The sequence below is a fragment of the Zootoca vivipara genome, chromosome 1 (genome assembly GCF_963506605.1).
Source record: "Zootoca vivipara chromosome 1, rZooViv1.1, whole genome shotgun sequence".
Taxonomy (NCBI): Eukaryota; Metazoa; Chordata; class Lepidosauria; order Squamata; family Lacertidae; genus Zootoca; species Zootoca vivipara.
This window is the reverse complement of record NC_083276.1, coordinates 17,064,345-17,091,469: the sequence shown is the minus strand read 5'-3', so window position 1 is coordinate 17,091,469 and position 27,125 is coordinate 17,064,345. Positions and strand designations below refer to the sequence as shown.

The 27,125-nt window shown below is 44.7% G+C and overlaps 1 protein-coding gene across 5 annotated transcripts in view; it reads right to left on the bottom strand.

Annotated features, from left to right (window-relative positions):
- Window positions 1-25,625, bottom strand: part of BCL11B (BCL11 transcription factor B) — a 156,506-nt gene extending 130,881 nt beyond the window's left edge. For 2 of the 5 annotated variants that reach the window (XM_035106378.2, XM_035106409.2), the window contains exons 1-2: window positions 24,239-25,624; window positions 6,458-6,823 (exon numbers count right to left, since the gene is read on the bottom strand). In XM_035106378.2, the coding sequence (XP_034962269.1) occupies window positions 6,458-6,823; window positions 24,239-24,296 (424 nt within the window). In that variant the 5' untranslated portion in view covers window positions 24,297-25,624. Of the gene's footprint in view, window positions 1-6,457; window positions 6,824-24,238 lie in introns of all 5 variants that reach the window. The other 3 variants (XM_035106388.2, XM_035106418.2, XM_035106399.2) reach the window with 3 other exon arrangements.
- Window positions 25,626-27,125: the final 1,500 nt, after the last annotated feature.

Genomic DNA, 27,125 nt, shown 5'->3' with positions numbered 1-27,125 from the left:
CCCGGTCCCTTATTTCTCTGACAGCAACTTGGCAGGTATGCACTTGTGACCAAGTGAAGATGCGCAGGAGCCAGCATGGCGCCTAATGACTCCACCATCTAGAGGCGCATGCCTGGGGATCCTTGGATCTTGACCATTTTCACACACCGGCAACGCATTCTGCAGAATTCAATCCGTTATATTTTATCTGCACAATCAGAACGAAGTGTCTGTCCTACTGCAAGAAAAAAAATGCGACTTTAGAGCCGTCTGGAGCAAAAATGGCAACGAGGCATTCCGTTTTGGCGACTGCTAACCCTGGTTTAAGGAGTCATTTGGTGTCTAGCTTAGATATCTGAGTTCCTAGCCCTGCCTAGTGTGCCTTTTAGGGTCAATCTGCTCCTGCTCCCCACTTCCTTCGTCCTCTCGCAGGTCCAGCCCGCAGACTCCATGAAAAAGGAGCCAAGCAAAAATTAGCCTGACTCAGTGCTTGACATTTCTTGGCTCCACACGGCCAGAGGAACTATATTATAGAGGCAGATGCAGCAACATCCACAAATCGTTCTAAGTAAAAAGAGATCAAGGAACATGACATGAGTTTGAGAAAAGTAGCTTTGTAAGTAGCTCTGTGAGGGCAACTGTGCATTTCATAGATCTCTGTTTTTCTTTTCTCGCCCCCTCCGCTCCCATTTCTGTTTCCCCACTCTTCAAACATAAAGACTCCATTATCTTTGAACAGCTTGCTCTACACATGAATTGACACATTTATTTTACAATAAATAAGTGAAAGTTATCTATGTTTCCTTTACTGTTAATCTACACACAAAGAAATAATAAACAGAGCTTGTCTAACAAAAATGCAACGGCTGCAGTCCTCAGAATTCAATTAAGCTAAAATAATTAATGCTTCCGCCATATTAAATTACTTTTACACATTTGAGCCACTGAAGTTCCCCCCTCAACACACACTTTATTCTTTAATCTTTATTTCTCTTCTTCTTTTTTATTCAATTTTTTTTATTCTAAATTTGTTTCAAAGTGCTGGGGAAGGGAGGGGGAAAGAGGTTGGGCTGGGGTAGGGGGAAAGGAAATAAAAGAAAAAAGATGAGCGCAGTTTGCAGTTCAAATGTAATAGTCTCCTTTTAGCTGACATAGCATGTCGGCTGTTTTGTGCCTTTGATTAAAATAACATTTTAAATGCTTTGAACAAACATATCTTCCCCGCTCTTCTAAAGGATTATTTTACATATTTCTTGGTGGAATAAAGAAATTTTCATTCTTCCTGTCGCAGCACAGAAAAAGCTAAGAATATCTTTCGTCGCATAGAAAGTGAAAATATTGTAGGCTGTTGCATTATTACCAAAAAAAAAAAAAGAGGGGGGGAGAGGGAGAAAGCTGCCTTAGAGATTAAGTTTCCCTTTTATGAAATCGTATTTAGTCTCTTTTTTAAACAAATCTAACAACAATGCTCTACAGCCTCTCACTGGGAAATACCTTTAATGTTAAATACAGATTCTGATTTTCTTGGCTAATGCAGAAAGCCGTTCTATTGAAAAATAAATAAGGGGCTTGGTATATCCCACTAAAGCCTTTTCAGTGAATGACTTCTGTAAGGGCTTTTTTTTTCATGGCTACCCTCCATGGCTGTAATATGAAGCTTTTATCCTACTATTGAAAACTATCCTCTGCTATTAAAAAAAAGAAAAGGAAGTAAAAGGAGCAAAAGGAGGGAGTAGAAGGTGAGCAAAAAAAAGCCCCTACACTAAAATAGGACACTGCAGACCTCTTTATCTCAGAGTTCAATCCCTAATTTAAGAATGCCTTATTTCTGCCATTATTTACCGGGGGAGTTTTTATCCTGTGTCAAAGAAATGGGGCGGGGGAGTCAAGCAAACCACTTCTTTTATTTTATTTGCAGATTCGAAATATCCAGCTTATTTCCATTTGATCTTTGGTTTAGCATGGGAGAAAGATTAAAGAGCTCCAGCTCTTCCCTTTCTTTCTTGTGTGTGCTTATTATTATCATTATTATTCCTTTTGCCTCCTCTCTCTTTCCCCCTCCCCTTTTTTTTAGGAGAGGGGGGGCCCTAACCCTCCACATTTGCCACGGCAAAATCAAAAGTGTGCAAGAAACAAACCTAAGTTAGCACAACCCCAAAGCCTGTGTGGAAATCGAAGGTGGGCAAAACCGAGTTCCACAGCACCTGCTGGCAAGGTGGCTGGCAAAAACGTCTTCCGATGGGGGGTTTGCACTGGAGAGAACGTTTGCATGTTTGCAAAAGCTTCACCGGTTAGTGGGTTATGTGTGCACAGGCGCAAGGAGGTTTCGGCTCCCAACTGCAGCATCCTACACCAGGAATGCTATTCCTTTCTCTGGGAGAAAGCAAAGGTTTGCATCTCAGAGACATCATTAAGACTTTCTCTTGATTCTTTATTGCAGGCTCTCTTTCCTGGTTGCAGCAGTGTGTACAACGGACAAACACAACTGCCTGCAACGTGCATCTTAGGGTGTGTGTGATTATTATCGATACCGCAGCAGATAGGGGTGGAGGTGCTTAACGCTTTCCTCCCCAGCCCAGCCCTGCCCTAATGAAGATCACTCCTTCAAAGCTGCTATTTGCATCGAGGCAAAAGCACTCCCAACAGTCAGTCACCAAGTAACAGCCTCAAATGAGAGGTTTTCTTCATTTTTAACAAAATAAATTTATATGAATTATTTACCCAATTTTACCACAGTTTTGCCAATTATACAGATTCCAATTAACACCAAAATAATTCCAAATTTATACAAATTTCCCGTGCTCCTTGATCAATGATTCTCCACCCCCCCGCCAGTTCTTAAATTTCTGAGGTTCATATTTTTTATTAACATCTAATGACATTTCAGTTGGTATATTAATCATTCAGATAACGGCTGCATTTTTAGCGATTACTATTCATGTTAAGAAGGAGAGATTTTCTTCAGGGCAGCAATAGGGAAGGAAAGGGTTAAACTACCCCTTTCCCAACTGCTGCAGTTCTAATAACGACACGCACAGAGAGAGCAGCTGCTACTTGCCATTTTAAAAATAATAAAAAATGCAAAAATCCATTTTAACACCACATCTACATATGGTTGGCCCAGAATAAGTACGTGTGACTTTTTTTTTCTGACGGACAAACTTAGAGGGCAAAATTGAGAAAGGATGATGATACATTCAGTATCACATAGCTCTTGCAAGTTTGTGAAACTATTGAGCATCACAGCCAAGGCCTATGACATGTTACTGTGTGACAGCTACAATCAGTGATGTCATGGCTTGGCTGGGTCCTATAAATGAGACCCCCCCACACACACACATACACACACAAAAAAATCTACGCTAGGTGTTTTGAAATGTGTGTAATATCATTTGGCTATATATTTTTTCCAGTGTATAGTTTATTTGGCTTCTGATAATCATGGGAAGGGACAAACTGCTCTGCACGGCACTGTAGTATATGTCTCTAACCATACTCAACTCCACCTAGAATCATAGAAGCATAGAGTTGGAAGGGACCCTCAAGGGCCATTTAGTCCAACCCCCCCTGCAATGCAGGAATAACCTCTACTTTCCAAGATTCCGCCAAGCGTTCAAACAGGCACCTGCTTTTCTGAAAGGCTGGGATGCAGTCTGGAACGCAACTCACCATATAGCAAAGGAAAGCACCTTAAGAGAAATTTGGATACTGTGCTAGGTCTGCACTCTTCAAATCAGCTGCAGAATCCTGTAAGCGGATGCAAAAGCTGATCTGCGATGTTCAAGGGCTTGATGTCTAAGGGCGGCGGAGGGGATGTACCCAGTCATTTCGCCCACTGCAAGATTAATATTACACACATGTAAAAAGTTATCTTACATGTCATTCTAAGTTTAGATATGTTTTACTTTCTCCCAGGATGTCCTGCTGCCGCCCAGTAATCCAAATCTAATTTGGCAGCTTCTGTGTCCCTATTACATCTTATGACTTGGCTTTAGGATGTACAGGCCAGTCTATGGTTCCCCCAGCCCTGGAGATACCAAGAACCAAGCTTCTTTTTTCCTTGCCATAAAATCTCAAAGCTGTAAGAAAGCCAAATTCTGAGGCAGAATTTCTAAAAATACCAACAAACAAAACACAAACAAACCCCAAAACCCTGACATCAGGTTCTCTATTCCGGAGCTATATTCAATTCATTTCAGCTACAGAGCTGTCACAGTAAGTTTGGACTGGTTTCAGTTTGGTTTGAGACCGGGGGTTTTCTATGGCCGTCCAGTGCTAAAGAGAAAAAAAAAGTTATCCTGCATTGTGCACACAGTTCAAGGCAATTTCTTTAAGGTGCTCATCCAGGTGGATGACACAGCCCTCCTTTTTGTAATAACCCTTTAAGAAGACCAGTGGCAATCTGCTGAAGAAGTGTTGGCTGCACATGGTAAAGACAGCCTCAGGGTAGCTTTGACCTACACAACTAATTTCACCGCAACGTCCAGGCACTTTAGAAATGAAAATACACCATACTTGTCATCTTCTGGCCTCAGACCACCTCGCGCTGTTTTTTCCACCCTGTACTTCGCAGAAACTCATTTCTGGGGCGAAGCATTTATAAAGGTGCTGTGGTTTTCTCTCTCTCTCTCTCTCTCTCTCTCTCTCTCTCTCTCTCTCTCTCTCTCTCTCTCTCTCTCTCTCTCTCTCTCTCTCCTTTCTTTGCTCCGGATTTAGGAACATATGGGGCACTTAAATATCAGAAATGGCAGAGGCCTGTTCAAGGCCTTCCAAAACCAATGAGATCAGTTCTGCCTACACACAAGCACCTTAACACATCCAGCTTACTAGTGCACCTGTTTACTTTTGTATTGTCCTGTCTATAAGCACACACCTAATCCAGTTTTAAACCAATTTAACTGTGGCGGACACCTGGCAATAGTAGAGTTGCAAGGGTGGTAAGAACCTGCAGGAGCTACAACAAACAGGTTTCACTGCGGGGTGGCGGGGAGAACAAAGGAAGCCATTTCTTATTTGCGGTCTACACATTTTTGTTGTTTAGGTTCACGTCTTCCTCCCACCAAAGACAACTGCCCTTCCCCACCCCCTCACATCACTGTATACGGCAGGGGTCAGGAAACTCAAGCCCCCAGGGGGCAAATGTTATTTTTGAATTATTGAGCTTGCATTTACTGTACTGGCATCAGTTGTTTGTGGAATGGTTTTGCTTTCGCTTTGTGCTTATACGCTGTTGCGATTTGGGATATACAGTTATAACTGGTGGAAATGTTGTTTGCTCATTCTTGCAATCTGCTTTGAGCTCAACGTTGTTGGGAAAGCAACATACGTACAAATATTAAATTGAAAGTTTAAAAAACAAAAAGTGGCCTTCCTATCTTCACTTTCCAGCCCTCAGAATGCACACACACATACACACACCGCCCCCCCCAAGTCATGCATCACACTGGTGTCCTGCTTCCCAACCTCCTCGAATGCTTTTGCCTAGCTGGGATTTGCCTCTCAGCAATGATAACGCCTCTTGTCTGAAGAATGCAGAGGGCGTGGAAAAGTCTTGCTTTTGGGTATGTAGGCTGCTGTGCAAACGGTAAGAGGTGCATCCATTGCTTTGCATGCAGCCCCCTAGAGAGAAAAGCCCCCCCCCCCCATCAAAGGATATCCCCTTCTGCCTTGCTGTCCTGTGTAGACAAGGAGGTTTCATCTACTACGGAAGTCAAGATGAACTAGCAGAAAAGTTAGCCAAGGCATTTTTTCTTTACCTAGTCCAGACATGAGTCTGCCGCGGGAAAGTGGGTTGGTATTTACCTCTAAGGGTGTTTAACCTTGAAGCCTATCTCCACCATTTTTCTTCGGTTTTCTAGTTAATGGAGGTGCTACCTTCGCCTGGAAGCTACGTGCATTACAGCTCAAAGAAGAAATCTGCATTTATTAACGTCTCTAAAACTCTGGCGTTGTGCTTTGTCCAGGTGAGACATCTCCAAAGCCAAGTTTTCGAAGTGAGGCTTTTTTCCAGGGGGTACTCAATGGTACGCAGTACCTTTTTCTGTTGTTAAAAAGTGTGCCACTTACTCTAACAACATCATGCTGAGTGTTTTTCTAGAGAGAGGGAAAGCATTGAGTATCACAGTTGCCAAATGAGGGCTCAGAAACCTGCCACCTTGATGCGCAACATGGCCTGTGCTAGTAGCCATCCCTCGCAAAAATCAGATCGGCAAAGGGCCCTCTACTGCCCATGGAACGAAATCCTATTTAGAACAGGTTCCACAGAAGCCTGAAAAGAAATGGGTTCTCCAAAGCATGTGGCAGACGTTTCATCCCCACCCCACCCCTGGCTACTACGGGAAGTCTTAAGAATTCTCGGGACTTTCCACAAGTCTCTCTCTCTCTCTGGAAAAGGAGAGGGTGGTTATTAGGACAGTGGTGGAAGACTAGACATCTTCAGTTGACTTAATGTAAAAAACAAAACAAAAACATGCTGTACCTGCAACGTTCTCCAGCTTGGGGCAAATTCCTTTAGGCGTGAGAAGACGGTCTTCTTCGTCGGGCGTGACTTGGATCCCGATCTCCACCGGCTCGGACACTTTCCTGAGCTCGGAGCGTGATGGTGGGGGAGGGCTGCTCTTATCCAGGTTCTTCTCGTAGCAGGAACCACCAATGCCATTGCACTGCTTCCTCTTGTGCTCTATAAAAACCAAGATGTCTCCCAGGGGGAAGTTCATCTGACACTGTCCACAGGTTAATAGGTCGGGGTCTGCTCCACCCGTCGCAAGGCCGAGCCCAACTGGATCTCCTATCGCTAGGGTCTCATCCTCGTGGGCAATGGCGGTTTCCACATGGTCAGCCTCTGCTTTAAGTGGGCAAGCAAAAAGAAGAAGAAAAGAAAAAGTGAGCATCAGGGGAAGAAAAGAGAACTGAGGGCAAATTTGTTTATACATTTTTGTTTAGCTTGACTTAAAACAGGGTTGTCTTACAGTCCAGAGATCGTATATATATATATATATTCATTCCCCTCCCTGCTTGTCTCTTCACAAATGATTTAAATACATTTTGCAACCGAGTCTGTCTGCAGAGCCAAAATAACAGGCAGGTCTGATGTGGCTTTCCTGAATGTATCTTCAAAGAATACCCCATCGCCTTCGGAGCCATTAACTGCTTTGATCCAATGGACAGTGTCAACTGTTTCGTCTATGGACTAATTAAGCAGCCCCATCCAAGTCAGCCTCAGTTTCTTCTTCTGCAAAATGGACACAATAACTGACCTACCTAATAGGGTTGTTGCTCTCTCTCTCTCTCTCTCTCTCTCACACACACACACACACTTGAAAAAACGTATTAACAATAAACGTAACATTTTGCAAGAATTGCTTCAAGAGCTTATTTCTTAAATAGGCCTTTGTGAATAACCCTGAGTGCCGTCCTATTACTCTATCCTATACAGTTTAAGATATCTCCATGTTCCTTCCACCCCAACCCAGACAGGTGCACTTTGTAGGATCCTCTGCATGCAATGGGTCTTTTGGAAGAGCTGAATATACAAGATTGGTCTTACGAATACTGTACACTCACAGGACTAAGAGGAAACGCCTTTTGGGCTCCAGGAGCACATTTGGAAACCTAACGAACTGTTGTGGGCTCCACAAAATACCTATTTCGCAAAAGAAAAACTGGCAGTGCTTGGAACACCCTAAAAATAAACCTCCTCCTAAACCAAATCAAACACAGGGAGGAAAAAAGCAATCACACACACACACACACACACACACACACACACACACACATTAAAGGAACTTCCCCCCCCAAAAAAAAATCAACAACAAACAAAGCCCAAAACAAATTTTAAAAATAAAAATTTGCAGAAAGAAGCAGGGGAGCCTTGGTGGTCATCAGTGTGCACCATGTTGAGGACCACAGAGTTAGGCTGGGAAACTGCTAGTGTTCAAAGCATGCCGGACCACCGGATTTCAGGTGGTTGTCTCTCCCAGCGCTATGAGGAGATGCCAGGAATTGACCCCGAATTTGCTTTGCATGCAGGGCAAATGTTCTGCGGCTGAGCTGCCGAGCTTCCACCTGAGGTGGCCTTCCTGGAGGATTTTGCACTGAGGGAAGAATGGTAAAGACCTTCTCAGCGATTCAGCAATTGCCCCAACCATCACCACAAGGCTAATTCTGCTTTTCAAAGAGTTCCCACCACACCACCACACACACACACACACACACACACACACACACACAGCCTTGCCGCTTATCTCCACAGTTTTAATACATGGTTTTACTTAATCTCTATTCTTCCAATATTTCTACGTTAGCCACTTCACGGGGCGTGCCCGAAAAGCGGCATAGAAATTAAATAAATATCATGGGGGAAAGCTTTCGGTGTTAAAGCACGCAACAGTTCAACAAGATAAAAACACTTCTAAAGCACGCGGAAGGATAGGTAGAGAATGTGGATGTCAAAATGGTCCCCACACGATGGTTCCACTGTACACTCCCTGCCAGAACATTTATTTCAGAAATAGGGGACATGGCAATAATGTATAGATCAACGTATTACGTTCAGGAGGAATTGTGATCTGTGAGAACAAACCTGAGCTCTCTTTCCTTCTTTTTGGAACGAGAACTTTGCTGATGATGCAAGAACACATCCATTGCTTTCTTTAAAGATTATATTGTAGTAATATTTTTATTTTTTAAAAAAAAATATTTTCGTGAGGAAAAATCTAGTGCGTGCGCTCATCTCAACGTTACTGTACAAGACTCGTTTCGTTTGCAGCCTAAAGAGAACGACAAAGTTTCTGGACAAACAGAGAATCTTACAGGCCACAAGGCCCTTCCTCCTCTGCCCAGGGTGGGCATGAAGATGCCCCAATTGATGTGGACCTTCTGTTGGTAGAGGTACACTAGAAATGCTTTTAATGTCCTGGTTGACAGAGAACTAAGGAGCCAGAACTGAGGGCCAATTCTAGGATTAAATAGCACTCTGGGCAAAGGAGACTTTGAGTGTGTTAATTTGGCCGTGCTGGCAAGCTGTGTGGCTTCATGCAGGACTACAAAACCTAGCAGCGTGGCACGCATTCACAACAATTTCAACCTTGCTCATGGCAGACAGTGCATTCAAACACCGAGCTCAGCTGAGCAACACCTTCAGCACTCAAGCTTGCCCACCCATAAAGGCCAGTGCTGTGCACACATCGCTGTGTAATATGCTTATTATTTTATTTTTAAAAATGCTTCAGGTTACATGGTTATTCCCATGTAGAGAGACAGGAGGGCATGAAGTTCCTCGTGAATTACTGGGTTCTCAATCTCTCCACCACAGGCACACACACACCAGGCATCCAGATTCCAGATTATAACAAGATGCCAGAATGAATTTGGCTTAATTTCCTATGGAAAATATCCAGCAGTATGAATACCTTCCTATTGCTGCTTTTCAAGTACATCTTTTTCAGGAATTGCAGCACTGAAAAAAGCCTTAAGTCTGCTCTTATCGAACTTTCTCCCGTCGGATAGAAATTCTACCACACGCCACCCTCTCTTCTTCCATCTTCTCTCCCCCAAATACTTTCTGGTTTTAAGGAATTTTAATATCAGGTCCTGGCAACCTCAAGTCTCCATTTTATTTATGTTATGTCGCTGGATTTGCATGCAACCCTGATGGCTGCAGAATGTGAACTTGAAAGGGCAGCTGCACTGGGCAGCATCTTTTAAAGCAGCCCAAAGGGAAATAAATAAATAAATGCACAGAAAAATATTGTGATTCAAAAACAAACAAACATGCACTTCAGTCCAAATGCATTTGGTCAACTTACAGGTGAAGCGTATTTATGTACGTTTGGGAGTAAGTTCAATTTCAGTGAAACCGGCTGCTAAGTAAAGCCTCTTAATATCACAAAAAATTTCTTCAAGATGCTGTAAAATACGAGGCATTTGAGGGAGAGGAATTGATTTCCAGATCCACATTCATACCATACTTTTGCTTTGCCTAAAGATTCTGTAGATCCATATTTAGGCAAGTGGCCTGGAGGAAGCACAACCTTTTTCTAGGCAATCAGATCATACAAAAATAAAATGCTCCTTTACATACTGAAACGGGGCTGGCTGACATCTCTCCATGAATTTGAATAATCAGGAGTTTGGGATGAACTAAGTTTGCATGAAAAAACTAACGTATTCAAAGCTAATAATTCACAGGCTACCGCACAGTGAACTTTTTGTTTTTATGTGTGTGTGTGTGTGTGTCTATATATATATATATATATTTATTTATTTATTTATTTCCATTGCAGCCTAATTGAAAAACCACACGAAACATGGTCTTCAATCAGGCACAATTCCCATTGGCTGGCGGGGTTTTTGCTTTGAACAAAAATTTTATCATTTGGCCCGATCAATACGCAGAGAACTAACAGCATGTAAATAAAAGAGATGAGCCACTGAAGTTTTATCTGGAGATGGGAATAGTAAAGCTCTGCAGGGGGAAAAACGAACACATGGAAATACTGGCATTGGTGATTTGCTTCCGAATTTCCTGGAGATCTAAAAGCAGCAGGACAATGCAAAACGTTTTGTCGTAATTCCGAACTGCAATCCCTGAACTGAATGGGAACTTTGCCCAAATATCTTCTGATTATTATTTCTTTTTAAAGCTGCAATATCTTTTTTTAATTTAAAATAATAACAGCAGCAGCAGCAGTAATAATAATAATAATAATAATAATAATAATAATAATAATAATGAGAGAAGACTGCTTTATCTAACCCGGAGGCTAATTTCACAGGTTCAGCCAGAGAAATGGTTATTTGGAGGTCGAAACAAATCTTAACTTCCCTTTCTGAAAAAAGATTGCTAATTGGTACATGAATCATACGTATCATAAACTGCATCACTGCCCACTAAGCACATGCATTATGTAAGAAAGAGAAGCGTATCAGAACCTGGTGCTTATTATTTTCGCAGCACTTCAAATTAGGCCTACGCTGCCACCCCTTTACAGTCGACGGAGGTGTATGAACAAGAAGCAGCCTAAGGAAGAGAAGATTCACAGGCGAGAGCTTCTGAGTTTCCTCCACTTACTTGTAGCCAAATTAATCCACTAGGTAACTCAACTCTAGGCATAATGCATGGTGTGCGAAACCCATTAATTACTTTCAGCCTCCTCCCCCAAACCCCTTCCTCTAAGTTTACTTTAAAAGCAGCCGGTAGACAATGCAACGTAATTAATTTACCAATTTATTTTATGAAAAGACTCTTTGCCATCGTGAAAATGTAATCATAACCCTGGTGCCGAGCGGGAAGTGAGTGGATTTCTGTGCGAACGGTTTGTCACAATGCAAAAGGTAATTATTTAGTGCTTCTGTTCCCTTTAATGATCTAACATTGAGCAATACTGTTTATATTGAAGAGAGCTTGCACCTTTAATTACCAATTACATATACATAATTTTAGAGCCAAAAGGGAAAGAAAGAAACGGAGGTTGGGGGGGGGGGAGAGAGAGAATACTAGTGCTGTGAAAAGACTCCTTTAGACAACATATGCACCGTTTCTAGAAAAGAATTCCTATTAGGTGGGAGCAGAGTGTCAAAATATTAAAACACGCATGCACAAAAGGAGAGACAAAGGTAAAAGAACTGGAAGAGGCGAAGTAGCACAGCTGGGTATGTAAAGCACAGGATCCAAAAACATCTCTTGGCATTTCCTATAACCGTCCTGCTCTGCTTCGAAGTTAAGATAGGTTCTTGAAACTAGAGCATTCGGGCTACGCACATTAGGCTGGTGTCGCTGTTGTTGTTTTAACGTGGGGGGGGGGGAAGAGAAAGAGGATCATTTATTATCTTTTCGATAAAGTTTTTTTTTCCCACTCGCTCCAGGAAAAGAAGAGAGCAGGAAAACTGCAAGATTTGCTAAGCTTCCCATGACTCTGTCAATGTAGAAATTCCAAAATCTCCTTCAGTTGTCAGCAACTTGAATTGTTCACTTTTCCCCCTTTTCATTTCTCTAACTAATCGTTTAAGCACCCACAGGAGGATTATTATAATAATAAAATAAAATAAAACCTCACACAGTTCTCCCATTTTGCAAGATGGTCCGGGAATCGAAAGTTATTAAGCTTGCCATTTCCTACGGTTTATCTGCCCAACTTGGCATCTTACATTACGATGGTCTCAGTAGCATTTGACCGTAATTAGTTAAGTCCGCATGTGCCCATTCATGAGAAATCTCCTCTTCCCTCCACCCCCACCATCAAAGCAGTCTGCAATAGCTCTTTTTAAAAAAATATTAATAATAATAATAATCTGGTATCCTTTTCATTCTTTGGCAGTCTTTAACATTTTAGGAAATCAGCTTACCACTCCCTGAACTAACCCCCACAACCAAAGCCCTCTTGAAGGATCATCATCAATTTCAAAGGAATCAAGAAAAGTTGTGGGGGGTTTTTTTGGAAGTTATTTAAATTACAATCGGAATTAAAGTAACTCATTTAAGAAGGTCAAGCTTATCAGCTTGATTGTGATATGCATTATCTGTTAACTGCAACCAATAGCCTGCTTACTCTAGAGCAGGTCTATTAACTTTGACGGGACGGAGGGAGAAGAATAACTCCAGGTTCTCCTTCAAACAAGAAGGGAGGGTTTGAGGCAGCTGATTTCAGCCCCAAAGAAGGAATCAAACATCTGAGCTCGCTCTGCCTGGGCTTTCTCCAAAACTGTCCTCAAGGCTAGTCCTCAGCTAGTGCGGCCAATGGTCAGGGATGGTGAGTCCAGCAACATCCACCTGGCTGGTCAAAGCTGTTTTAATGCTTCTCATTGTGTGCAGCAAGGGCAAAGGATCACATGCAACCAATATTCACTACAAGATTTAAATCTCCTTTCCAGACAAAACAATTTGGTTGGGGTGGGGTGGGGGGCTTTGGGGACGAGCGAAGAAAACATCAGCGCTACATGAAAAATCACGTGGATTTCAACTACTACGGACATCAAATCAAGCTCCTGAGGACCGATATTGCTGTTGCCACCCAACCCTAGTCAAGAGGAAGCTGCAAGCTCAACGAGAGCATACCTTACAGAATGCACATCCCATTCTTATTATCTTTTTAAAATGCAATATGTGAAGTGGTCCCTTTTGAGGTCATGCGTCATTTCAAAATATCCAAATTGTATTCATGTGGCAGAAATGTAAATGAAAGGAGGGGAGGTAGAAGAGATGGTTGTACGCTCTCTCCCCTTTCTAATCTTATCAGTCCAGAGCGTAGGCGAGCAAAGATGATTATTTGTTGTTGTTATTATTTTTTTAAGGAGGGGAAAGAATATTGGATTGTATCAGGGGCCAATGTTTCGCTGCTTCCCAAGGTTCTTGCCTACATGCAAGGTTCCGCACGACACCAGAAAGATGTTCGAGCCCAGAAGCCTATGGAAAAAAATGTTCTTCTTGCTGCTGCTGCTGCTAGTTATCTGCAGAGGTGCTAGCGGGTGCTACAATCGCCATGGGTACTGTAAGGTTGGTTACCATGTAAATCTCTTCACAAACCCAGATGAGCAGACTGCAGATTAACCAGATCTGACTGCGTTTTGTAATGATGAACTGATGAATCATGTAGCACTTGCCAGCTGCACCCCTCTACAGGGAAATCCTAACTTCAAAGAGTCTCCCCGCTTCTGCCCCCCGTGAGGATCTTCCAGCACTCCCAAGATCTGGGTGCAGCAGCTGGGAGAATTCTGGATATTGGTTGTGTGAAGAACGTTTGGAAGCCTTACCCAGCTGCCCGCTGAAGGAAGCACATTTGTCTTTAAGATGCTACCCATAAAACCATCTTTTTTTATATATGGTGCTGTGTGTCCATCAGCAATTATTTCACACGCGCAGACACGCATGCAGTTTGCAAGCGAGAAGATAACTTGGATCACTCAGCGATTGTTTTAAAGATGCCGCAGCTGAAAAGAAGACAGTTGGTCAAAACCTTTGCCTGCCAACCATCCCACCTGTACCAATATTTAGCCTGCAAATCCTTTTCAAACTGAAAATTTAATTATTAAGAGATTTCATGTCTACAATTCACCAATAACACAGCCCTGGACACTCTGGGCGGTATATAAATTTAATATATTATTATTATTATTATTATTATTATTATTTTAGGAGCCAAGGTGTGTTGCGGTTGTTGCTGTTTTGCATTGATTTCCACACAAAAAATAATAAACCCAAAAGAAAGGTGATGCCCAGAGACTGACGCATATGAGAAACGGATCAAATGTAACTCAATTCCAATGTAGTAAAATGGTTGGCCGGGACCATTAATCGCAGATGAAGATGCCTTATACCTTGAGAGCACTGGTCCACCTAACTCAGTATTGTCTACACAGACTGGCAGTGGTTTTCCAGGGTTTCAGACAGGGGACACTGCCACCCCTACCTGGAGATGCCAGGGATTAAATGTGGGGTCTTCTGCATGCAAAAACAGGTGTTCTACCGCGGAGCTGTGGCCCTTTCTGCGGGTCATAAGACAGAATGAAGCAGGTGTCCTGACAGCTCCACAAAGTCCTACCAGCCTGCAAATAATGGCCCACAGCAACCTTATAAAATAGCCAATTGCCTAATCACGGACAGAAACAGCCACGTTCGGAGGTGTCTGTGGGCCAGTAAAGGATATAATGAATACATAGAACTTATGCTTAACATGCACGTTCGGTTTTACTTCAACATTCTATCTTGCATTAACAATGCTCGCAACTGGCAGAAATCTGATACCCAAGAGCCCTCAAATGCACTATTTGACAATAGAAAAAAAAAAAAACAGTGCCAGCCCTGAGAAGGGAAAAGGCAATTCAGCCTCCGTGGCTTTTTTCCGTTCTTTAAGGCTTGCCACTGAAGCTGTGTCACGAAAAGTGACAACCGCTCCTGGATTTGCACTTGGCTCCAGGGAAAAGGGAGATATTGCTTCGTAAAGATGCCTGGCCAGCCTTCAGGTGTTTCCAAATTCCACTCACTATGGAAAGCAGAGCAGCTTGGAGTTCCCCCCATTGAAACGTCTGCAAATGGAACGGGCGGCTGTTGAGTTTCATCACTCCTCTGCAAACCTGCAAGCCAGACACCTTTCATGGAACTAGTCTGTTATCTTAGAAAACAAAGTTTAACCCCACCAATGTACATGAAATGTAGGAATGTAGGGCAAAAGGCTCTGAATAACAGAAGGGGGGAACCATAGAGGTTGTAAGGCAGGGGGGACAAAGTGAAATGAGGTAAAAAAATAAAATTCCAGCACAAACCAAAAACCTTGCAGCAAAACTGAAGGCCGGTGATTTTGTGAAGGCCACTTAAAAGCTGCATGGTGCAGTGGTCACTTCCAGCCTCTGGAATGCCCAGTATGACCCCCCCCCCGATCCCATTTCCCTAAATTTCTACCCCGACATGCCTCTGCACTTATTTAAATCAAAGGCTACATGCATGCAATGTTAATGGAACAAAAGGTGATGTACGTTTTGCTAAATAAACTAGTGCAGAAAGGGGAGGAAGAAAAAAAGATTTATTGCAATTGGGAGGCTAAAATGCATAGGTTCTTGTATAGACCACGAAAGCGGTAAATCTTCACAGATAAATCAGGGATTGAGATGATGTGATACAAAAGCTCCCTTTGTTCCTGTGTGAATAGATTTGTTTTAGTTAAAACTGAAATGGAAAAAAAGGAGAGGGGGGAGGAAATAGATACTTCAACGAAGAGTGGAGAAGTCTGCACTGGGAATTTCTATACTTTTGGCTATACTAGAAGAGGCTGCCTGAATTATAGATTCTTAGCAATGTATGAAGAAAACAAAACAAAACTGCCCAGATGAGGGGGGAAATCAATGCATTTGATTTCTGCTGTGGATTGAAACCCAGGTGGAACCTGAGTCAAGTTTCTTTCTCAACAAGGGGATTGTAAATCACCCTGCACTGCTCACACCCAAACTCTGAGCCATTTTTCACGATTCACAGAAGCCAGGGTGTTCCAATACCCAGCGGATTTTGTGGGTTCATTCCAGGCTTGTAAAACACACACACACACACACACACACACACACACACACACAAGTGGAGGGACTTTCTGTATGCAATCACTCCCCATTCATTCCTCCTGCATCACGGCAAACACACACTGTCCCCAACAAGCAGCACACATCATTAGCTTCTTCATAAAAGGAAATTTATTATTTGCACTGAGACAAAGGTCTCGCGAACGTAAAAAATAAAATAAAATAAAATGACTAAGGCAGGTACGACGAATGCCATACAGTGAATCGCTATGTCGCTTTTGCTAGAAAATGATTATATTCTTATAATGTCGTTGCTACCCACCTCCTCTGTCTCCCTCCCTGGTACATGAGTACATTGCATGAAGTGTTTGCTTCTTTCACTTACGGTATTTGCAACACACACAAAAAAGCGCACATTAGACATTGTTAATATATATCCCTTGGGAAGAACAAGGAGAGGGGATTCCCTACCGTTTAAGAACCCCCTGTATAAAGACTTAGTTGGCTTCTCTTTTTTTCCAAGGGATGGTGGAGCAGGGAGAAAATCTAACTGATGTTGAGAGGCAACTTACTGTGAATACACAACCGCCTCCGAGGCTGATAGCCGAGGGTGGAAAGGGATTGCTTAGGGACTGCATGAGGACATTTTATGAAAGTAAATAAGCAGGGAAGGAGGAAGGTGTCACTATAACAGCCGCTGGGAGCATGGCACATTTGTCAGTAATGCCCGCTCTGTGCGAACATCGGCTTCCCCTCATCTTGTTATGAAGACATATGTGGACATCTCCGCGCACTTCTCATGCGCCCATGTTCCATGTGCTTCGGTCTCGGCAAAGTCGCAGACAGGCGGGACTGGATGCAAAATAGTAGTGCAAGGTTTTTTCCCCGCACAAGGCCTGTCTAAATGAATGGAAGCAGCCCTAGTTCTTCATCTATGTATCTGCACTATAATAGCTTCGGTGGTGATTTTTCTAGCCAGGCTAAATTTCAAGGTATGTCTGCATGCAGCCCCAAAATGCCCCCGAGGCTGCAATTCAATGCAAACTTACCTAAGAGTAAACCACCCCTAAATGCAATGAATCTTGCTTCTGTGCAAACATAGAGGGGAAGGTGATCATTTATTTCTGCCCCCACCCCAGACCAACTTTATCCATCTCTTCAACTTCATTGGGATTCAATGACCAACAAGCAAACAAGGAGGGGTTGGAATATAATTTCAGCAAAAGAAAGCGGTTTGGAGACAGCAACCATCTTCACAAGAGATGTTTTAAATTGTGCCTCTTTGATTAAGAACTGGTTCCTATCATTTCAAAAATGTGAAAAGTTTTAAAGTTCTGGGAGTGAAGCAAGTTGTTACAGGCAAAGTTGGAGGGGGCTGTTCATTTACTCTACAATAAAAGGTGAGAGGAAATGGGGGAGCTTCCTGATCATGTCATTTTCCAGGTTAGTAAAAAAAATCAGCTGCTCGCTGTCTCTGTGCTTCCAACAAACAGAAAAGCCTAAATGAAGGGAGGAACCTTCAGATTCAATGCAGCCTCACCCCCCCCCCCCGCCAACCTCCGTCTAGTTCATAGTGAAGGCTTTTCCTATAGTGGGTGACAGCCCTACACTTTTGTCTGACCCAATTTATTTCTCTTTCAAGTTCAAATGAAGCCCTCTACTCTGTCAGCAGAGAAGAATATCTACCCACAGACTATGTCCTAACATGAGAAAGAAATCTGCGGAAGAGGGAACAATGCCACAACCTGACGAACTTCTTCACATTCCCAGATTCCCCCCCCCCTTTATAACCCACTAAGCTGCATATACATTTGACAAGGAAGTGTCCCAATGATGTTTATGTAAGCAAGGTGTGCAAACTGGGGGGGGGGGAACACTCAAAAGGGGAGCACGCGCACATTTCTACACACACCAAACGAGAGAGAAAACTTTTGTACATTCTAGGTGGGTTTCTCTCTCTTTCTGCGTGGAAAATACCCACGCTGTTGTTCCAAGAGAGGCAGAGCAATTAAAAAGTAAGGCAACCTGCTCAGGTGGATTTCCTGACCTTCAGAGCCACAAATAAAATCAGGCATCAACCAAAGGCTGTGTCCCTTCACAGCTGTACGCTACGTAACAGCTGCACATAACGTTTAGTACATAAACGTTCATAACTATTCGGATCTCTTGCTGCATACCGAAATGCTTTTGCGTGTGGCAGGAAAACGCATGCTATGTGTGATACCGATTTTCTCAAGAATACCCTGCGCTGCTACACGAGTCTTTGGAGCACCTGGTTGCATTAGGCATTCAATATTACGAACTATACGCATATGTATTATTCTGTTAACTAGTCTCCTGCTGAATTTGTGCACACACGCATTCATTCACAGGAGAGAGGCATGATCCTTCCGAACTAGTACACATTGCCTCCCCCTTTTGAATGCATAGCTTCTTTGCCGGATTTCCTCGAAGATTTCGTCCAACCGGCCCTTTATCAACCCCATTCACGATACTCGTATTTATCAGTCCCACTGTAATAATGTCTTGAGGCTCAGTGTGTGCGCAACACCTAAACACCTAAAGATTTAATCACAGCATGCATGTGCATTTTAATACTTGTGCAGAAGCCTCCCCTTTGCTCTCGGCTAGTCAAACAACTCAAAAACTGGGAAGGCGAAAAGATGAGGAGTTGACAGTGAAAGACACCGTTAAAAACTAATTTTAATTAAAAGACATCTATCTTGCTGGAGCTGCTTAATCAGTCATAATTTGCTTAGAAAATAGATTTATCTAACTTGCAATCTCTCTCATCTTGTACCATATAGATCTCGGCATGAAAATCAATACCACAACTTTGCACCTAAAACATTTTGCAGCAATGGGAACCCGCTCACTTGTGCCTTTTTTACATTTCCTCGCCTCCACGGGTGCTGGGAAACCCAAATTTCTCCAAGAGACAGGCTATGAGCGCCCCCTAGCCGTCGAGGCAAGCCACTGAGCGCCAACCAGCCACAAATGTGACTTGCAATTCAGCTGAAAAGCTAGCAAAGTTTATTTTGGAAAGTACTTTGTATCAACAAACAAGAGTGTGCAGGGCGATCTAGACAGGAAATGTAAAGTGAAAAGAAAAGCCTTGCGCTCGATGTGCTAAACCAATAGATCAAGCTCCAGGCACACTGAGCTCTGATAAAGGAGGCAGAATAGGTGCCAATGGGAACAAGTGGCATCTTTTGGCCTCTTCCCCACCTGGACCACAATCATTCAGATCATCATTTGTGTTCTGTGTACTAGAGGGCTGTCCTTTGTTCAACATACACACACACACACATACATACACACGGCACAATAAATTTGATGCTAAATAAGGACACACACATTCACTCCAATGCAAGCCTTGCTAATAAGGAACGTTGGGGAGGAAAAGATCTTCAGCCATGCTTACTAAAATGCTTCAATAAGCTTGACAAAATAGCCTCCTCTGTGTTTGCCTTCCAATGAAAAGCAAATCTGTTTCTTATTCCATCATCCATTCACAAAGCTGTTTCTTATCAAACAACTCAAAGGCAGCATGGGAAGGGTGGACAGAATGTTTGGAAGTCTCCAAAACGAGAGAAGAGCCTATCCTTTTAAATTCTGCAGTTTTTAAGTTTAATGTGCAGCTGGCGATGTGCAGCTCAGGCGCAGCTAATGGAAAACACAGTATTTTCAATAACTCAAGCTTGCAACACCTGCTAACAACATGCATGTGTTACAGCCCTACAGGTACGCCCCAAAAATATCCAAGCATCCCTGCAATTTCCTTCCTGGCTAATTCTGTTAGTTACATCTATGTGCCGTTTTCTTTGCTGTGTCTGTTAGTTTTCGTGCTCATCTTTGAACGACAGGAATTATTCCACAAAAGGAAAACATGATAATAATGGAAAAAATAAATAAAGGGTATTTTCTCTCAGCTATAGGGAAACAATGCAAATGGACAGGGTCGAATCAGGAAGCAAATAAATTGCTGACCAGCGACTTCAAATCTGATTTTTTTAATAAATTTTTTTTTTCAATTGTACGGGGATTATTTGATGTTTTTCTCCTTTCAGCCCCCTCCCCACCACAAGAACTTTCTTCAGGAGGGTTCAACCTCTTTTTTTGGAATGAAGGTCATTTTGATGGCAGAAGGTGACTTAAGACTCCGTTCCAACAATTCCACCCATTCCTAAAATTCATAAGTAATGCTCACATCTCACTGTTGAAGCGGTTAAACTGGAAAACCTGTCGCAGATGTCCGGCCAACATTATCATCTGTCATTCAGAACAGTCCTAGAACATCTCTTGTCGGGATTTTTACATAAGAGACGTCATTTTCGTATTATACAACTTTGCTGTATTTTTCACAGTCAACCATCACTGGAGACGTACCCAAATTTGCTCATTCCATCAGCTATCTCTCTCTGTCACAAACAGGGTATTGAGATACATTTGGGATGGGGAACTTAAGTCTCAGGAATGATAGGAGCCTCCCTCAGAATTACAAAAATACCGTACTATGGCAATAAAGTCAGTTATTGTATATAATAACAAAACCCTCCCCTGATCCAAAATGAATCTGGATTGTACCCTTCTGGCTGCAAATCCTATGCTTTCCTACTCAAGACTAAACCCCAATGAACTCAGCAATGCTTTCTTCTGAGTAAACATGAATAGGACCAGGCTGTAAATATTCCCCCCACCTACCCACCCACCTTTCTCACGCTCACTTTCTGCTTGCTTGCCATTCAGGATAGCAGTTTTTCTTTCAACACCCCACAGGGACTAAAATCTAATAAACTCCAATGAAGAGGGTTAGAATTAAGCCCATTTGCCAGCCTGCTTCTCCACTTAGCACTATACCCTCAAATGCAATGCCATTTCCTTGACAAGCTGCTCCATCAAACAGCTGCGGACCTCTGAATCTGACTTCAGATTCCTTCAGCAAAAAAAGGTGCAGGTATATTTGCATGTATGTGCGGAGGGGAGCTGCCATGCTAAGTTAATTCTTTCTTTATTTGGCCCTTCTCGTCAAACTTCTCTCTTCTAAACAGGCTCCCCTTTTAATAATATATAACTGTTTCCTAGAAACTGGTCCAGCCACTTTCAGGGTGAAACCATCTCTCTCTCTCTCTCTCTTTCTAGCTCAAACATCCAGTTGCTTTTTCCCCACCCCACTCCGGCTGCCCATTGCAAATCTAGGCACACCAAATACACACGATCTATGCCCATCTCTCTTCTTCCCTTTTGCCTTAACCTTAGTTTAAGAGACCTCAGACAGTCCTGTTGTTAAGTCCTTTCCAGATGGGAGGATGAATAGGGAAACAGAGAAAAGGACCTGGCTATGGTTTTTCTCCATTCTAAACCTTCCTCTAAACCCCACTGAGCCACACTGTGCAGGCAGATGTTTAAAGGTATCCTTCCATTATACTTAACACCCACCTGGTACCTGATTCCAAATTACATATACTTCCCCCCTCCCCCCCAAAAAAATCACAATGGGGGAGTTGGTGGGAAAGAGCTGAAAATCAGGGAGAATCCCACCTGACTAACCTCACGCCAATGAAAATTTGGAACATTTGCAAACATGCCTTTCCTTTTCCTATTATCTCCACACAATACTGTCTGCCTTACCTTTTTCTGGCTCACATACATTACATACACACAATCTCAAACAAGCAAAGTTCCCCATGCAAACCACAGGGGGGGGGGAGATAGAGTTACATGAAATAATCTGGATCTTGTTGGTTTTTGTTTTTTTAAAAAGGAAGGTGGATCAACAACTCCCTCCTTACCCTCTCCCAAATGTTACAATCCGGCTAGGTTTTCTTAATGGGGAAAAAGAAAGAGAAAAAGACAGTTTGGTCGAAAGGTGTTACAGGTTTGGTGTGTTAAGTTATTTCGGGGGGGGGAGTAGAAAAAAAGAATATCTACTCTCCCCCCCCAAAAAAAAAATGGGTCGGCAGCACCGTCAAACTCCCTGGCTGCAAAACAGTGTCCAAAATACATCAATGCATCTTCATTGGTGCTGTTGCAGCTGGTTAATAAAGGCTTTTGGGGAGGGTTTAAGAGGGGGTGGCAAGAAAGAGGGGTTTTTTGGGGGGGGAGAGAGTAAGGAAAAGAAGAAGGAAATAAAAGTGGAGAGAAGGAGGGGAGGAAAAAAATAAAATTCGCAAGCCCAAGCACCGTCCAAGGTCGAACGGCTGCATTCGCCAATCAATATAATTCCAATGTATTGTTACAAACAACATTTTTTTTATCAGCTGTAACAAAGGAGAGGAAAGAGAGAGAGAGAGAGAGAGCGCTGTCACCAAATGCTGTTGGCAGATGGCAGCTAGTCTTAGGCTTTCAGGGGGGAGGGGAGACGCCGGGCTATATATATTTATATTTATTTATTTAAATTTTTAAGAAATATAACATACATATTCTATTATTCTCTCTCTGCCCCCCTCCCACAACATCCTCTCCGGCTCGGCCCCCTTCCCTCTTGCTTCTTTCTCTCTCTCCCCTCTCTCTCTCTCTCACTGCGCCCCCCCCCCCTTCTCCGCTCGCCCGGCTCCACACGCGCAACGGCTGCTTTGCAAAAGCCAAGCGTGCAAAGGGAGCTGTTCTTTTTGGCGTTATGTTTGGGGCTGTGATTTTTCTCCTCTTTTTTTTCTCCCTCCACCACCCATTAACAGGGACAGAGGCCGATTTCCTTCCCTTGCATTATTATTATTATTATTTTTAATTCTGAAACTAGCCTCCAAAATAAATAAATAAAAACGATTATTATTGATCATCCAGGTCAGGAGAGCAAAAACGCACATCCCTTGCTGCCTGCAAACCTTCAAGGCGCAACCTTTAGGTGTGTTGGCTTTCCATTGCATTTCAGTGTTGGAAATAGCGGAGTGAGTGAGCAGAAGCGAAATAAAGAGTAGCAGAGTTTGGGTGCTTTGTTTTTGTCCTTCATTATTAGCAGGGCAGGAGATGTTTGCAAAGCGAAGCTGCTACTAAGGAAGACACCACCCACCCCGGATCTGGACTCCTATACTCTGGGGCCTGGATACACAACACATACAGCACCCTCGGTTCCTGTAAAAGGAACACCGCGTTCTAGATCGTTCCTCTCGTTTCCACCCCTCAATATACTGCTGCCTTGGGCTGCTTTTTTTGCTACTACGATGAGATCCTACCACCTCGCTCTTTTGCAAAAGTGGCGCGCCTTTTTGCAAGACTCCTTCGCCGCTTTGCAAACTGTGCGCACGCTTCACTTTGCCAAAAAAAAAAATGGTGCTACTTTACTTTGCAACGTGCACACAAAAAGTACCCCTTCCCTCCCACCGTACACACCTGTCTGTCTCTCCCCCCCAATAAAAAAATACCCCCACACATCATTTTGCAGCAAGGTTAGCACATGCATAAATGCATGCAAAAGCTACCTTGCGCTTTGGGCAGGGCAGCCGGACCTTGCCCAGAGGGGAGTCAGCAAAAGGCTCCCGCCCGCCTGCCGGTCTACCTGTACACTGACATTTCGGCCCCTTCCCCAACGCCCGGTCCTGTTATGTCTCCGGTACCAAGCTGGGATTCCCTAACGGATGACGATGGGGGGAGATGCAGACCCCCGTCGCAAGATCTCCCCCCAACACACACACACCCAACCTCGCCTTCCGCGCGCCGCCTCCGCCTCTCCCGGCTCCCCAGACCGGCCTCGCCGCTCCATCGCTGGCCTGCCAGGCGTCCCTTGCATGTGGTTCCCATTAAGGCTCCCCCCGCTCCAGCCCCGACTCCAGCCACCTTCCTCTTCCCGGCTGCCGCTGCTGCCGCTCCGGCTGCTGCTCTCGCGTGCTCGCCAACTTTGGACCAGCCTTTCCAACCCAGCCTCTCTTTCTGAAAGTCCCCGCTGCGGATCCCCCACCCGCCGTCTCCAGCTCGCCTCTCCCGCTCTCAGCCGGCTTCGCGGCCTCCGCCGTTACCCTGCAAACTTTTACTTTCCACAACACCTATCCTGCCGGCCCCCCGCTTCTCTCTCTCCTCGACTCCCCTCTCCCCGTCCTCCCAGCCAGCCAGCGTCCTCCCCCCCCGCGCGCCAATTCTTTGCAAACTCTCCAAGACCCTTCACTTTACGCACAACACACCCCTTCTCCAGTCTTTCCTGGTCAGCTTCACACACCACGCGCACAAACGCACCCCAACTTCCCATCACTGCTCTCCTTCTCCCAACAACATACATAGAAACAACACTTTCCGATCCGGCTCCTTTGAAAGAGTTGCAACTTACGCGTGATAATTTCCCTTTGTGATAAGTGCTGCGGATTCCCCTGCTTGCGACGGGACATTGCCCTGGCATTTACACGGTCATCGCCCGGAGAGCTGGACTTGGGTAGGGAGGGGGGGTCGGGTTGGAGGTGGTGGTAGTTGTGGGGAGCGATCTTCTTCTTCCTCCCGGTCTTCTATTTTCTTCTTGGTACTTTTCTTCTTTAAAAAAAAAGAAGAAGAAGAGGGGGGAACAGTTCCAACCCCCCCCCCCCTGGAGCACTCAAGATGAGATTCTTCCTTCAATTAAAAAATCATCATCGGAAGAGGAGAAAGTGGGGAAGCCTTGGTTTTTGTTTTCGCAAGACAACTGTTTGGTTGGTTTTTTTTTCCTTTTCACCGCTTCCAGGTCTTTTCTTGAACTTCAGGCGAGAAGGATGGTTTCCCACCCCCCCTCACCAAGCGCTGACACTTTTTTAAAAAAAAATTCCAGAGTGCTTTGGAGGCGGGGGGGGGGAGAAAAAGAAAAACAAGAGAGCAGAAGGGGGGGGAGGAGAGAAGCAAAGTGCACTTCTTCCACCAGGAGGAATCTTTTTTAAAAAGGAAAGAAGAAGAAAAATGGATTACATACACACACGCTCGCACAAAAGTAGAAAAATTGGAATTTCCCCACACGCAGAGAAAAATGCAGGAAAAAAATTACCCTTGCTGGGTTAATTAGAATTCTTTCTCTCTCGCTTTCTTGTCTCTCTTTTTTTCAAAAAAAGAAAAAGGGGGTAGCCCAAACTGTGTCTCCGCTTTGCCAGTTCAAGTGCCACTGGGCTGGTTTTTTGTTGTTGTATAATATTAATTTTTTTGCTTTGCTTTGCTCGCACCACTTTGCCACTGGCTTCACACACCCCCTCCTCCCCTCGCTTGGCACAGGGTCTTGCTAGGAAGGAAGCCCCCCAGTGCTTCTGGGTTAGTGCTGGCTATTACTAAGGAGATATATTGCAATGTGAAGATGGCGGAGTCCTGGTTCCCTGGGAGCGCTCTGTCTCTCTATGGCTGGGTCTGCCTCCGTACAATGGGATAAAATTCAAGTTCAAGTGCGGACGTGACGTTTAATCTGCACTAGAGACAAAAAAGACCTAGAGAGTAGGAGCACTGGGGGCGACTAGCGGTGGCTTTTTAACATTGTACCCTGCAAGAGAACAAGAAGAAGGGGGAGAAGAAGGAAAAGAGGAGGAAGGAGAGGGAGAGGGGGGAAAAGCCACCCTCAAACAGACTCCCAGCACACACGCGGCTCCGACTGCTTAGCCAGGGCTGCGTCTGCGGAGCATGCAGCCAAAATGAAATTAAGCAGAATTTCGATGGGGAAGGGGGAGAAAAGAGGAGCAATCAGAAAAAAAGAGGGACCGAGAGTCTCTTTCTCCCAAACCATCGCCGGTCAGGTTTAGGATGAGACGCAGATAAGGTCGGGGGGGGGGTGTTAGGTGGCGGGAGGGGGCAGATCAGGGCCCGGGCATCCGCCTCCCCCCTCCTCCGCCCCTTGGCAAGTGGCCCAAAAGGGACGGCCGTCTCCCGGGGGAAGCGCTGGCGGGGGGGCGAGTAGGTAAGGGGGCTGGTGAAGCTCAGCAGGCTGGCGCCGGAAAGGCAGAAAAAGAGTGGGTGGTGAGAGCGGTGGGCTCGACCCGGCGAGCCAGGCGGGAGGGAGCTGAGGTGGGCGCCCCCCGGGAAGGGCGCGGGATCCATCCTGCTTTCGCTCGATCCACCTGCTCCGAGATCTCCCAGGCGGCACGGATCTTTGCTTCGCGGAGATCCCTTCGCTGCCCCCCTTTCAACTAAGAAGCTGTCTCGCTCGCTCTCCTCTTCCCCTGCGCGCAGGCAGCCAAGCAGGCGGCGGCGGCGGCAGCAGCAGCAGCCCGACTCCGCTCCAAACACCTTCGCATTTCCAACAGTTTTTACAATAACACAAATATCTGCGTGGGGGAAGAGATATTTCTCTCTCGCCCCCCCTTCCTCTCAATCTGAATTGCGATTGCAGAGGGAGCCACAAAGACGCGCACACTCTCCTCTTTCTCGCTCCCTCTCTGGTCCCCCCCTACCCACTTCGCGAGGGAAAGGGTCCCTGTGAAATCCCCGGGCGCGCTGCAAACTCAGCATTGACCCGAAGGAAGTCCAAACCGGGCAAATCGGTAAATAAGTCACGGCGGACCTCCACGCGCCTCCCCAATACATTCCTACACAGTGGTGGTTATTAAAACGCAAGGCAGCTGCGTTTTTACGCGGCTTGTCCTGCAAGTTTCTTTTTGAAAAGCGGAGTTCCCTGGTGACCTCTGAGATTTAGCTTTGCATTGAATTGCTTTCCGTGCCGTAGCACTCTGGATGCACCCATGATCCTCCAGCTTGGGGGTCCCTTAAGTTTATAACCAGCACCCCGCACAAACACAACGAGCAAGGTTGCTGTCCCCTAATTCTGCTCAAATAACGCAGAATAACCATCACCGCTTGTTTCCACAAGCGTCATGGCTGGCGCATTTTGACTCTTTAGTTCTGACCGTAAACATGAAAGGGCGAGGAAGAGGAAACCGGTACGTCGTATTTGCCACACTTTTAACCACCCTGATCCACAGAAGGGTAGTTAAAATGCTTTCAGAAGGCTCGCTTCGTCCACATTAAGTGGTGCTTGAGTTTATGACTTTGTACTAGACGGACCCAGTTCGGAATCGGTCGGCTCCAATAGTAGGATCGCCTTCTGGAGGCCTGCAGCCTACTCTGCGCGCATGTGCCCCACAATCCGAAAGTGCACCCAGCATCCTCTGCGAGGGATCCTGGAGACGTGCGCTTCTGGGATCACGCGCTTTTTCATTGGCTCCTTTCGAAACGTCGTGCGCGTGTGACCCCTGCAAGCGAGAGAGCCGTTGGAAAAC